At 36.8% G+C, this 12,790-nt stretch overlaps 1 protein-coding gene across 7 annotated transcripts in view; it reads left to right on the top strand.

The window, feature by feature from the left end:
* Positions 1 to 12,790, top strand: part of kif16ba (kinesin family member 16Ba) — a 101,869-nt gene that overhangs the window by 34,380 nt on the left and 54,699 nt on the right. For all 7 annotated transcript variants that reach the window (XM_066697203.1, XM_066697202.1, XM_066697201.1 and 4 more), the window contains exons 13-17: positions 3,721 to 3,840; positions 3,970 to 4,021; positions 4,259 to 4,396; positions 8,163 to 8,245; positions 9,369 to 9,457. In XM_066697203.1, coding sequence (XP_066553300.1) covers positions 3,721 to 3,840; positions 3,970 to 4,021; positions 4,259 to 4,396; positions 8,163 to 8,245; positions 9,369 to 9,457 — 482 coding nt within the window. The remainder of the gene's footprint in view (positions 1 to 3,720; positions 3,841 to 3,969; positions 4,022 to 4,258; positions 4,397 to 8,162; positions 8,246 to 9,368; positions 9,458 to 12,790) is intronic.

Here is a 12,790-nt window from a genome sequence, read left to right as displayed (position 1 = left end):
CTCCAGGTTGTCCTTTCAAAATTGATTGTGGCAGGACACTTCATTATAAGTATTTCCCCTCTGATATTGTGCAAAATAAAGAATCGTTGGCACATTTAGATCAACCTAAGCCTCTCGTAAACTCCATGGTGCTTTATGACTTGTCTCACAATTAAAAAGTAAACTATGTCATGTCTCTTGGCTGTTGCCTGCATTAAGGATACTACCTGGGGTCCCAGTATAACCGCACACACACAAAAAGAGCAAGATAAAATTAGGTCAACTTCCCTTCTTATGTATTTGTTAAGGATGTAACAATGGTGACAGCTACGGAAATCTCTACCAGTCTTGCTGATGGTTCACTATTGGCTACATTTGTATACTTTCTTATGAGTTTAGACACTTTATTAGTTATAAAGTGGCCTCAACATGAATTTGCTGCCATTCTGTTCACCTCTCTGCTCTTATAATTTGGCTGACATTTGCAAGTATACAGTAATGCTTAGATAGTGTAGTCTTGCGTATGTCTTATGTGGAATAAGAGAGAGAAAAACTTCCCTAAGTAGTGGTGCATTGTATTAGCTGAAATGTGTATATTGCATTGCATATACGTCTATGGTTTTGGCGAGTTGTTCATGGTGTGTCTGTGGCTCGCTTCAGCAGGTTATATCTGCAGTGATTTGCTTTGTGAATGGGCTTCTGCATTTTAGAATTGTTACTCATAAAGTTGCTCACTGAATCGCAATATAAACTATAGTAATAGACCCTATCCAAAACATGATGTTGACTTTTTTACTGCCCGAGAAAACAAGGTGATAGTTTTTATTTTTTTAAAGCTTTACAATAACCAGTCAGATTTCAATAACCAGATTCCAATACTCACCAGGTCTCAAATAGTCGCCGGGTTGATTAGCATAATCATGTAAACAAAAGCCGGTCTCTAATAAACACCGGGTTATGCATCTTTCTTGTTTTCAGTAAATATATTAATTTAAAAAAACACAATTTGTATTAATTTATTTCTCACTTTAACTCTCTCTCTCATATATATATATATATATATATATATATATATATATATATATATATATATATATACATAGCTCTGGAAAAAATTAAGAGACAACTGCAAATTTTTCTTAAATCAGCATCTTTACATGTATGGCAACCATTCCATTCCAGTGTCTGTTGAATTCCATTCCAACACAGGCACACCTCATTCTACTGCATGAGGTACTGATTAGGTGATCACCTGAACCAAATCTTATTTAATGAGGAAAAGTATAAAAACCAGTCACCACTGTCCTCTTGCAATAGGACCAGCTGGATGGCAAAAACAGTGCTATTTACCTCAAAAGTAATTGGAATCAAAAAATAACTATTGACCATGCCAAAAGAGTTGAAAAGGAAAGTTTTGAGTGAGGAAAAGAAGGGTTCAATTCTGGCTTTACTGGCAGAGGGATACAGTGAGCGCCAGGTTGCTTCCATCCTTAACATTTCAAAGATGGTGGTTCATAAGAACAAGGTCAAGCAGCAGACATTGGGGACAACAAAGCTATGTCAGAGGGCGAAAACGACTTGTCACTGAGCGGGATGACTGCCAACTCATGCGAATGTCACTCAAAAACCGTAGGTTGACATAAAGTGACCTACAAAAAGAACGGCAAACGGCAGCTAGGGTGAAGTGCACAGCGAGGACGGTTTGAAACGGGCTCCTAGGGACAGGGCTGAAGTTGTGCAAAGCTAGAAAAAAAACCTTCATCAATGAGAAGCAAAGAAGACCTAGACTGAGGTTTGCAAAAGACTGTAAGGATTGGACCGTAGAGGATTGGAGTAAGGTCATCTTCTCTGATGAGTCCAATTTTCAGCTTTACCAAACACCTGGTCATCTAATGTTTAGACGGAGACCTGGAGAGGCCTACAGGCCACAGTGTCTCGCACCCACTGTGAAATGATCGGTGATGATCTGGGGGTGCTTCAGCAAGGCTGGAATCAGGCAGATTTGTATTTGTGAAGGATGCATTAATCAAGCCACGTACAAGGTTGTCCTGGAAGAAAACTTACTTGCTCCTGCTCTGACAATGTTCCCCAACTCTCAGGATTGTTTTTTCCAGCAGGACAATGCTCCATGCCACACAGCCAGGTCAATCAAGGTGTGGATGGAGGACCACCAGATCAAGACCCTGTCATGGCCAGCCCAATTTCCAGCCCTGAACCCCATTGAAAACCTCTGGAATGTGATCAACAGGAAGATGTATGGTCACAAGCCATCAAACAAAGCCGAGCTGCTTGAATTTTGTGCCAGAAGTGGCATAAAGTCACCCAACATCAATGTGAAAGACTGGTGGAGAGCATGCCAAGACACATGAAACCTGTGATTGAAAATCAGGGTTATTCCACCAAATATTGCTTTCTGAATTCTTCCTAAGTTAATACATCAGTATTGTGTTGTTTAAAAATGAACTTATTTTCATTGCATTATTCAAGGTCGGACAACACTATCTTTTTTGTTATTTTGACCAGTTGTCATTTTCTGCAAATAAATGCTGTAAATGACAATATTTTTATTTGGAATTTAGGAGAAATGTCAGTAGTTTATAGAATAATAAAAAAAAAGTTAATTTTACCCCAACACATACCTATACATAGTAAAACCAGAGAAACTGATAATTTTGCAGTGGTCTCCAGCACTGTATATATATAGCTGTATATTTGTATTGCTGTTAATTGTTGTGTTTGAACTAACTGTCAGTTGCAACATAAATAATGCATTAATGAAGTATAATGTTGATGGTTGGGTTTAATGCGTATTTCCACATGTTTTGTTGAAGTGCTTTTTGTTTATTTAGCGAGAGTATATCGAATCTTAGACTGCAAACAGAATTACTGGTATCTTGTTTTCAATCCAGTGTATAGTTCAGCATACATTGATTTGTTTGCATCTTTGGAAAGCAAATTATTAAAATAAATAAATAAATACATAAATACATAAATAAGCCTGGCCTGTTAGCCTACTTCTACAATGAAGCAATGTTTCCAGGCTTTTCTTACCCTGCATGAGTGCATGATGTCTTTCTATTTATGAATGTTCAATACAAACGCTGATCTTCTACAATTGCCAGTCTCCAATTGATGCTGGGGCTTCTTACAGTTATTTGGAATAAACGACGGTGGCATTTAATTGAAATTTTACAGTATATTATATTAGTGTATGTGGTTGAGCAGTTCAAGTTAATAAAGTGCATTTAAGCTTCATTTATTTTCTATATTTTAACAGTGTTCTTGTAGAGTTTAGGAACTCCAGAGTATCTGCTTGTGCTAATGGTAGCAATAAATATATATGATGTTTCGATAATAAAGGTGTAATTGTATTTCCATAAGTTAGCAGCTGATACATTTTTAAAACGTAATGTAAGAGGACCATCCAAAATGATATTTGGGTGATTTACAGGAGGTATCTTCCTCGCAGCCAATTATGTACTATATCAACCTCATTCTGGAAAAAATTAATCTGAGCAACACGATTTTTCACAGTGACTTCAAGGCCAAGATTAAGGCTGTCTCATGAAACAACAGCAGTTTCACAATGAATAATAGATGCACACTAGTGATTGTATCTTGTTTTTGTGTTGGTGCACCTCTTAGTATCAAACTAGGGACCTTTAAAATAGATTTTAAAATGAACATTGAAATGCAGTCACACAAATGCTGAGTGTGTTATTTTGCTCTTTGTCCCCCTAGGAGGAAACCCTTGCACTACGGAAGGAGGGGATCGGCGTGGTTTTAGATTCAGAGTTGCCTCATTTAATTGGCATTGACGATGACCTGCTTAGCACTGGCATTATACTGTACCATCTGAAAGTAAGTGGGTTTTTGAAGAACCAGACAGACCTTTAGTTCCAGTTAGAATCACTGATTGTATTTACTGCATAAGAGCATGTGAATATCATGAAATGGAGGACTTTTGAAAATTAAACATTTTGTTTTTAGGAAGGAAGAACATACGTTGGCCGGGATGATGCCCCAACTGAGCAGGACATCGGTGAGTGAAAGCTAGAGAAAAACAATGTAGAGAGACAATTAAAGAAGCACCACTTTATACATCTGCTCTTTCATCACAGACTAGTATCACTGAGCTCTCAAAGCTTACGGTATTATTACGCTGTATTCTATTGTGCAACAACTGAAAACGTTTTGGAAAGTTGAACTGCGACTTAAAAATCCAAGCTTTCTTTGACTGATTAAAGTCTTATTTATTTTTGTCTCCTGTCTCTCCCAGTTCTTCATGGTCTTGATTTGGAGAGTGAACATTGTGTTTTTGAAAACCTTAGTGGTACTGTCACCCTCATTCCACTCAACGAGGCTCAGTGTTCGGTGAATGGAGTGCAAATCATGGAGCCGTCGCAGCTCAACCAAGGTATTCTGACTTTCAAGGGCTGCAGGTATCGGGCCTGATCTTAGAAGTGATGTTTCAGTTTTACTTTGTTTTTCAAGCCACCAAAAGGAACATCTTAATATTATATTGATTTTATGTGTCACATTTTAGATAATGATTGTTCATTGCACTTGTCAGTGGGCAGTAATATCTGCCCTTTAAGAGGTGTTTAGCTTAGTCATTTTAAATTAATTATATCAGTAGGTGTGCTTCATAAAATTTGGTGACTGTTACATACCGTAGGGGGTCTCTACATTTCAGAAATTGGGACCAAATATTTTCTTTTTTAAACAAAAAATGTAATGTATTTACAAGCTTATGAGCATATTGTTTGTGTCTGCCATCAAGATCATGTGGATGTTTATGAAAGAGCAGGACCTCTAATCTAACTTGCCATTAGCTTGTTGATCCAGGAGCTTTTTCATGTTTGCTCTTCAAAGACCACAAGGCATGCTTGTTTGCTCCACAACCCCCCCAATACATCTGTTTAAAGAAGAGTTATCTTATGAAAACACACTAAAGTACAAAATCCTTTGTAAGAGAGTTCATGAAGAAATGTTGTTGGCTTCTCTATGCATCTGACTGTAACAGTCTTGGAATGTAATATGGAAAGTTGGTCTACTTTTACGAAAGACATTTAATCTCCTTTGGCAAAACACTCCCAGGAACATATTGGCAAGGATTAACAATTTCACAACCTCGAGAAATAAATCCCTTGCGTCACAAGAACAACATACTTCCCATGTCAAGATCCTTTGCAGTGTTAATTGGAGTTTGAGATTAATCGTATGGGGGAGGAATATATATTTTTTTTATTTCAAAATATCTGTTTTAATTTACTAGCTCCCTAATGTAGCACATGCATATACCTCAAGGCTGAAGTGCCTGTTTAAGTATCACACTCTACAGAACCAATGTGAATTCTATTACAAAACATTTGTACGGGCAGAAGGCACTGACAAAGCCCCAGGCTTTGCAATTTAATTGGCAGATGGAGTTGATAGCACTGCAAGGTTTAAGTGGGAAGAGGATTAACCTTTCACAAGGAAAAGTGGCACTGAAACTTTTAGCCCCAAGAGAGCATTGTGTCTGGTAGCAATGGAATCTATTCTCACCAGTTCCAATAAGATAAAAAAGAAAAAAAAAGGACTACGTATCAAGGAAGCATGCCACAGTAGCTTTCTTTATAACAATTTCAATTTATCCAATATCCCCTTTAGAAATTGCTGCATCTAAAGCCATTTTCTTTGTACAAATGATAGTAATTTTCAGTTCTGCAGCAGCAAAAATCCATCAGAAGCTGTCTTTTCAGGTGTTTTGTCAGTCGTCAGAAGTCATTAATAGCAGGTGGTTTTGGATTTGGTTGACGGAAAAAGACTTCTTAGGAGTGAAAAATAGAACATATATGTTCCAGGCTATATGTGTATATATGTGTGTGTGTATGTATATGTATAGTAACACCATGCAGGGTGCTTGACTGTGGGGATGGTGTTGACTGGGAAATGCGTTGACTCTGTACCAAACGTAACGCTTCGCATTTAGACCAAAAACTTCCAATTTGGTCTCATCTGACCACAACACCTTTTTTTAGCAATGACTTCCTTCTTGCCACCCTACCATACAGGCCAGTTTTGTGAAGTGTTCTGGATATTGTTGACTGATGCACATTTGCATGTCAGCCAGTGAACTCTGCAGCTCTTTAAAGTTGTTGTTGGTCTCACAGTGGCATCCCTCACCAGTGTCCTCCTTGCCCGGCTGCTCAGTTTGGAAAAATGGTCTGGCAGTGTCTGGGTGGTACAATGCACCTTCCATGTCTTGATGATTGAGTACACTGTGCTCACAGGGATATTCAGAGACTGATATTTTTTTGTACCCTTCTTCTGACCTGTGTTTTTCAGTTACTTTATCCCTGACTTGTTTTGAAAGTTGATTTGTCTTCATGGTTGAGTAATTGCTTGAAATTCACTTCCTGACCAAAGATCCTCACAGAGACGGGTGTTTTATTCTGAATTAATAAAAAACACTATTATTGCACACAGACAGAGACCATTCAACTAATTGTGTAACTTGTTAAGATAATTTTGTCCACCTGAATTAATTTGTTTGGCACACCAAAGGGTTTACATACTTAGCAATCATGACTCTTCCATTTCTATCTCATATTAATTCTCTGTTTACATGTTTCTTTTTGTTTTTGATTTTGAATGTAGCAAGTAGGTTGCATATATAATAAAATATTTCCTACTTCAAAGTGTCATGATTGTAAACATCAAAGGAACAAAATGGAAATAATCTTTGAGAGGGTCTGAACACAATTTTGCAACTCACTGTTTAAACAGAGTTAAGATCATTCATTAAATTAACCTTTTTTCAGCTTAAAATGACTAAGGGGAACTGGTATATATTTTCAATGGATTATGTATCCTTGCACTTTATGATTTAGTTTTTAAAAAGTTATTTGAAAGTGCATCTGAACTCTCATAGTCACCTGAACTTTGCAATGTAAAAGATTCAACTCTAAGCTCTGTTACATAAAAGTAAATAATATAATTTTCTATTTACAAAATCAAGTGTTTTCCTCCCTCATTCTCTAATTTGTATATACATATTTTTCATTAAACATTGTCCATATCCTAAATTGTCTCTTAATACAAATGGGAAGGTAATTTGTGACCTCCCATTTATCATATGTGTCCCTTCAATTTTATTTAAACTCAATCACCCCACACCATTAAGCATTCTCTCACAATATCCTCCTACACTGCTTGTAATAATTCCTCAACCTTTTTAATGTAAGTTACCGGCCAGTGTTTTCTAATAAAAATTAACAAAGCAAACAAAAAACAAATACAAAAAATGTCACAAAAGCCTTTTCTAATGTTTACTTTTTTTTTTTTTTTTTTTTTTTTTTTTTTTTTTGACAAGCTTTTTATCCATGAGTTAAGTTTTTACCTCTGGGACAATAAACAGCTGAATTTGCAAGGTGTAATTTTAGTATTCATGAAGTGCAATGACAGACTTGTTAAAATGAATGTAACACCTGGTTATGAAATGTGAAATGACTGACAACACAGCTCAAATCTGGGTCTGAGTCACAAAGCAAAGAATTTCTCAGCATTATATGAATTCTTAAATCAGGTTTACTTGTCAGATTGACCAGGGCCACTCTTGATGGTTATTGGACACTGTGTACATATGCTTTGAAAATGCCAGGAGTAGGCAAATATGAATGTTAATATCACCAATACAGGAGAGATTCCTTAATATCCCCTCCCCCCACACACTATTAGTACTGTAGATTGTTTGCTTTGTTTCCTAACCTTTATCTTCTATGTGTGTGTGATCTGTAAGGTAAATAAATACGATCCCTCATTTAATTTGCTTTACCTACCAAAGATCATGACTCTAATTCATTTGATTGCATTCATAGGGTGTTTAATCAAAGACATGCAAAATTCACTTTTATTATAGGTTTATGTAATGTAACCATAACTTGCATGCTTTTTTTTTTCAAGTGAATGTATATTAACAGAATTTGCATTTCTTTAATTCACTAGTGCAGAGGTTTAAACTCAAATGTGCATGCTGGGTGTAGAAATATTGTACTTCTATAGCAATTGTTGGCAGTAAATATACATGCACCCTTCAATAAACAGACTTGACACTAAATTGGAAATGACCAAGAAGGTAATCCAGATATATTTTTTTCCCCTCCATTTCTAACAACTGTGCTTTTGTATTCTTCAAGGTGCCGTCATCCTGCTTGGGAGAACTAATATGTTTCGATTTAATCATCCCAAAGAAGCAGCTAAACTCAGGGAAAAGAGGAAGGTAATACAAAATGTAAATGTATACCTAGGTTGTGAAAGTACATGCATTTGAAAAGCCTGTTCAGTGCTTGGGCTCTTAAGGTCAGGGTTAGTCCTTATTCCGCTTTTCATTTCTTATCTTTTTGTTTTGTCCTGGTACAAAATAATACTATAAACCATTAAAAAATATTTCCCAGAGTTTTTTTCTTGCTGGCGATTAAGTGCATTCCAGATGTCAGGTCAAAAGAAAAATATAACCAGGATATCTTCTCCAAGGAGAGAGTTTTCAATTGCCATGCTTGTTTATTAGCTTGAATCTTGTCTGAAAGGGAAGGTGTTTGTTCTCTCAGATAGGTAAATAAACATAATTACATTGCCGCACATTTCGCTTTCAGAACCGGGAAGAGTGGTAGTGCCTTTAAGCTTTAATCTGTGCCTCTTATTCTATATTTCATACTTATCCCACCAGATGCTGTTTGCTTTGATGGCATTTAAATATTTGCACATAACAGAGTACATTGTTTTTGTTCTATTCTTGGGAGAAAGGTGCATTCGATGCCAAGGCTTGTCCAAGTTCAAAACAACCTTAGGCAGTTCTGGTTTTGGAAGTTAGTCCTTTGTTTAAATGAGCATATTGCTTCCCAATGGCAGTGGCATTAGTGATTCATACCCTGCACATTTACAGCTGTAACTCTCTTTTCAGTCATGAGAAGTCTTCTATTGTCGCATATTACCCAATGTTGTTTGGCGGTGGTGAATTTTCAGTGCACCCTTAAGACACCTGTACTAGTTTGTATTCTGCATTTCTGTTTATTTCTTGTTTGTCTGCCGTTTGCATCATTATAGGGAATGGTATTACTGGAGGAAGGTTGTCTCTTAAGAGCATTAAAGGATTAAATGCTCCTCCTCTCAGCTGAGGCAAATTTTGAGATGTTAATTTGAGAAAATGTGACATTACCCAGAGTTAAAAAAGCAACCACTTAGCATTGATACATTAGGATACAATTAGGCAATCTTTTAAGTCGCTTGCATTAATGTATATTATTTCTTATTCTAAATATGTCATTCAAAAATAAATAGATAGTAATAAAATCTATAAATAGCATCCTGTTGATTTGAATTGTGATCCCTGCTTGATTTTTCAGAGTGGACTGCTTTCCTCCTTCAGTTTGTCAATGACAGACCTTTCAAAGTCATGTGAAAATCTGTCTGCTGTCATGCTCTACAATCCTGGGTAAGTAAAGTCCAATGTTACAGAAAACCTGTTTTTTTTTTGTCTGCATGTTCTCAGCGACGGTCTGTGAAAGCTTTGACAGATGTTTATTTTTAGCTGCCCCCCCCCTTCACCCTGCTACACCCATTATTAAGTAACTTTGCTAAATTGTGTTTTTTTTGTGTCTCGATTTTGTAAATAATTAAGCATTCGGATTGTTAGGACCCTATTTAGAACAACAAAATGATGATGATTATAATAATACCAGGCAGTTTAAGACTAGACCATTTAACCATTGTGCCATATAATTAGGACAGAAGCTGCAGTTTCAGAATTTAACAGTAAATCCCTTAAATCTATTTAACATTAAGAATCTCTTGTAAATCCTGGGAATTTCTTTCTGATCTTGCGAGTATTAAGTATTCTTTAAAATCCTCTCGAAAGCTCCCCAACTCTATTATCTTGATCTTTAAAGCATAAAGTACATTTTGAAACACTCTCCTAGCAGCTCTGGAAATAGCAACCAGATGTGGGTTAAAAAAAAAAAAAAAAAAAAAAGAATGAAGAAAAGAAAAGATAAAAGTAACCATCATGAATTACAAAGGAATTGGGGAGGGGGGAGAGGGGGAAAAAATGTAATTATTTGCGCCCTTGTGGATTCAAAAAACAGATTGCCGCACAGCAATCTTCCTTCTATGTCTTTGTGGAGAGAATTGTCACGTTGTCACATTGAGTTTACAAATGCAGACTTTATGTGCCTAAACTATTTCAGTTTTCCTCTATTCAAACTCTTGGGAAATAATAGATTGAAATTTGAAATTCATATCACCGTATGCATCTGTCCAAATAAATAAATATATTTATATATCTATATATAACACAAAAACTCCCTTTCCCTTACAGTTGTCAGTACAAAGTAGATGAGACCATGGTCAAATGTCTCTTTCTTGTTCACCTGATGCTTTAGTTTGACTGTTAAATATCCTTCGATGCAGCTCAACAGTAAACTGCAGAGATGACACATGGCACGTTGCTGTATTTAGTGCTTTGGGTGTGTGGATAACTGTTACCTCACACTTGTTTTTTTTAATTTTGAATCCGCAGTCACACATGGCACACACTGCGAGGAAGTGCTGAGTGTGTTATAAAAATCGCAAGGTGATTTGTAAGAGGTAACGGGGAGTGTATTCAGCAGTTTGTCTGTGACTGTGAAAACAAACTGTCCTCAATCCTCAACGGAAAAGTTATTTCTGACACGCTCCAGTCTGCAGGTCTAACTAAGCACAATCCGCATGCACATTCATATATGTGAGCTCTCTCCGGATTCAAGGGGAGCTGGTTTACCCTGCTACCAAAAATATTGTAAATAGATACATACATTTCACTCAAATTTGCATAAGACTTTATTTTTATTTTTTAAATGTGAATTACGATGATAATGATGATATAATTATATATTTTAAAGTTCCTTATCCTTATCTTAATTAGGTTCTTTATAAACTAATAAAGCAAAGTTTCTTATTGATTTAGACTTTTTCAAACTGATTTAGTCAGAAGCTTATGGTTTTTCACTTTTATCATACTTTTCCTCTCATGGAATTCCAGTGAGGTCTCAGTCATTAGTTCATTAATTCACAGAGCAGAAATGATGGCGGATGGTTTACCTTGGAAACTTGTAAAAATATGTCTTGAATGCTACTCCCGTCTTCTTGCCAAGCCTTGATTTTCCTCTCCGGGGTGTTAGAATTACCTCGAGCACAAGAAAACGATTCCCCTGAGGCTTTCATTTTTACACCCACGTGGCTGTTGAAAATGTGTCGCAGTTCTCGGAGGATGCAGTAAGCAGAAGGTGCCAGTCGATTAAGGTTTCATTAAAAGAAGAACATATGTTTCTCCCCTTCCTCCCGTCATAATGTGTTAATATTTCAGAGGGTCAGAGTGTTTACTCATCCCGAAAGGTTTTGCCCCCCCGGAAGGAATTTGGCTCTTTTCTGCTTGAGTTCATGCTTTGAAGGGGCAGAGAAATCCTTTCGGGTTACAAGGTGGCGCTTACTGTTTCTTGCATTGACTGCGCACGTCTTTCTCTGCAGTGGTTGCAAGACGCGTTAAATTATTTTTGGTTTCCTTACTTTGAGCAGTCACTAAATCAGGTCAGGGATAAGTTGCATATTGATATGTTAGAGAAAAGAGAGAGCAGATAGAAAATATTCAGAGGATGCACTACCTGGTTGCGTCACATGGAAACAAGAAGATCTAAACTTTTAGCTCTTTATATTTTTCTAAACAAGCAAAACAAGCACCCCTAGTCAGGCGTGGCGCTTAAATTTCTCACCGCTTTTCAATAGCACAGATAGATCATCAAGCTTTTATTCTGAAAACAGAGGTGAGCTATTCTTTCTCAAACTGAGCTTTGGGAGGAGGTGATAAACGACTCAATGATATGCATGAACAGGTATGCTAGATTCCACGCTTACATAAGCAGCTCTTGCATTTTCTTTAAGGTCATCATGGACCTGAAAACATGTCAGCCTCCTAAAGCTCATAGAGGCATATAGAACAAAAGCTTTTTCTATACAGTTTTGTAGCTTCTTAACTTTATCAAACATCTGCTTCAAACTACTGTCGGTTGACTTTTATGAGAATTTTGTGTTCCGTTGAGCCGAATAACTTACAGCAGACATCTCAGTGGAGGTCATGAGGAGATCAGATAACTTTCAGTTAACATTTCAGGAAATCTCCCAACAAGCACACATTTTGCTGCTCAACACGATTTTTGCGAAACTTGAACCGATTACATTTTCCCAAAAATACAAAAGTAATAAATGCGGCAGAACCCACTCAGGATTTATGTCACTTAAGCAGTCTGTAATATTGAATGAAACAGCAGGTAAAGAGCTGGTCTGCTCTCATAAAGCAATTTATCTCTGGTGGGCTACAGATAACTTGGAGCTTCCACCCCACTGCACTTCACAAGTTGGATTTGCCATTTTTTTTTCCCTTTCCCAACAAGTTTAGTGATTGACTGAGGGCAGGATCCATTACTACAGACCCTTTTTTTTTTAACACAATTTGATAGATCTTGCTGAGGTTAGTTGTGCGTTCCAGGCATTGTGTAATGCAGCTGGATAAACCCTGACCAAGGAATCACGTTTGGAGTCGCGGTTCTGGCCGGCTACGTGAATTGGCAAACCAACTTTCGCTTTTTAGTATTTCACAGGGACAGATAGAAATTCGATGTCTGGGACACTAAATATAAAAAATGTCAACATTTATTTTGATTTCATTTTCAACCTGATGGGTAAAGAATTTACGTTTACAATATAAACCAAGCAGGAGAAACATTCTGTAATATGT

This window comes from Amia ocellicauda, chromosome 23 (assembly GCF_036373705.1).
Source record: "Amia ocellicauda isolate fAmiCal2 chromosome 23, fAmiCal2.hap1, whole genome shotgun sequence".
Classification (NCBI taxonomy): Eukaryota; Metazoa; Chordata; class Actinopteri; order Amiiformes; family Amiidae; genus Amia; species Amia ocellicauda.
This window is presented reverse-complemented; position numbering and strand designations above follow the sequence as displayed.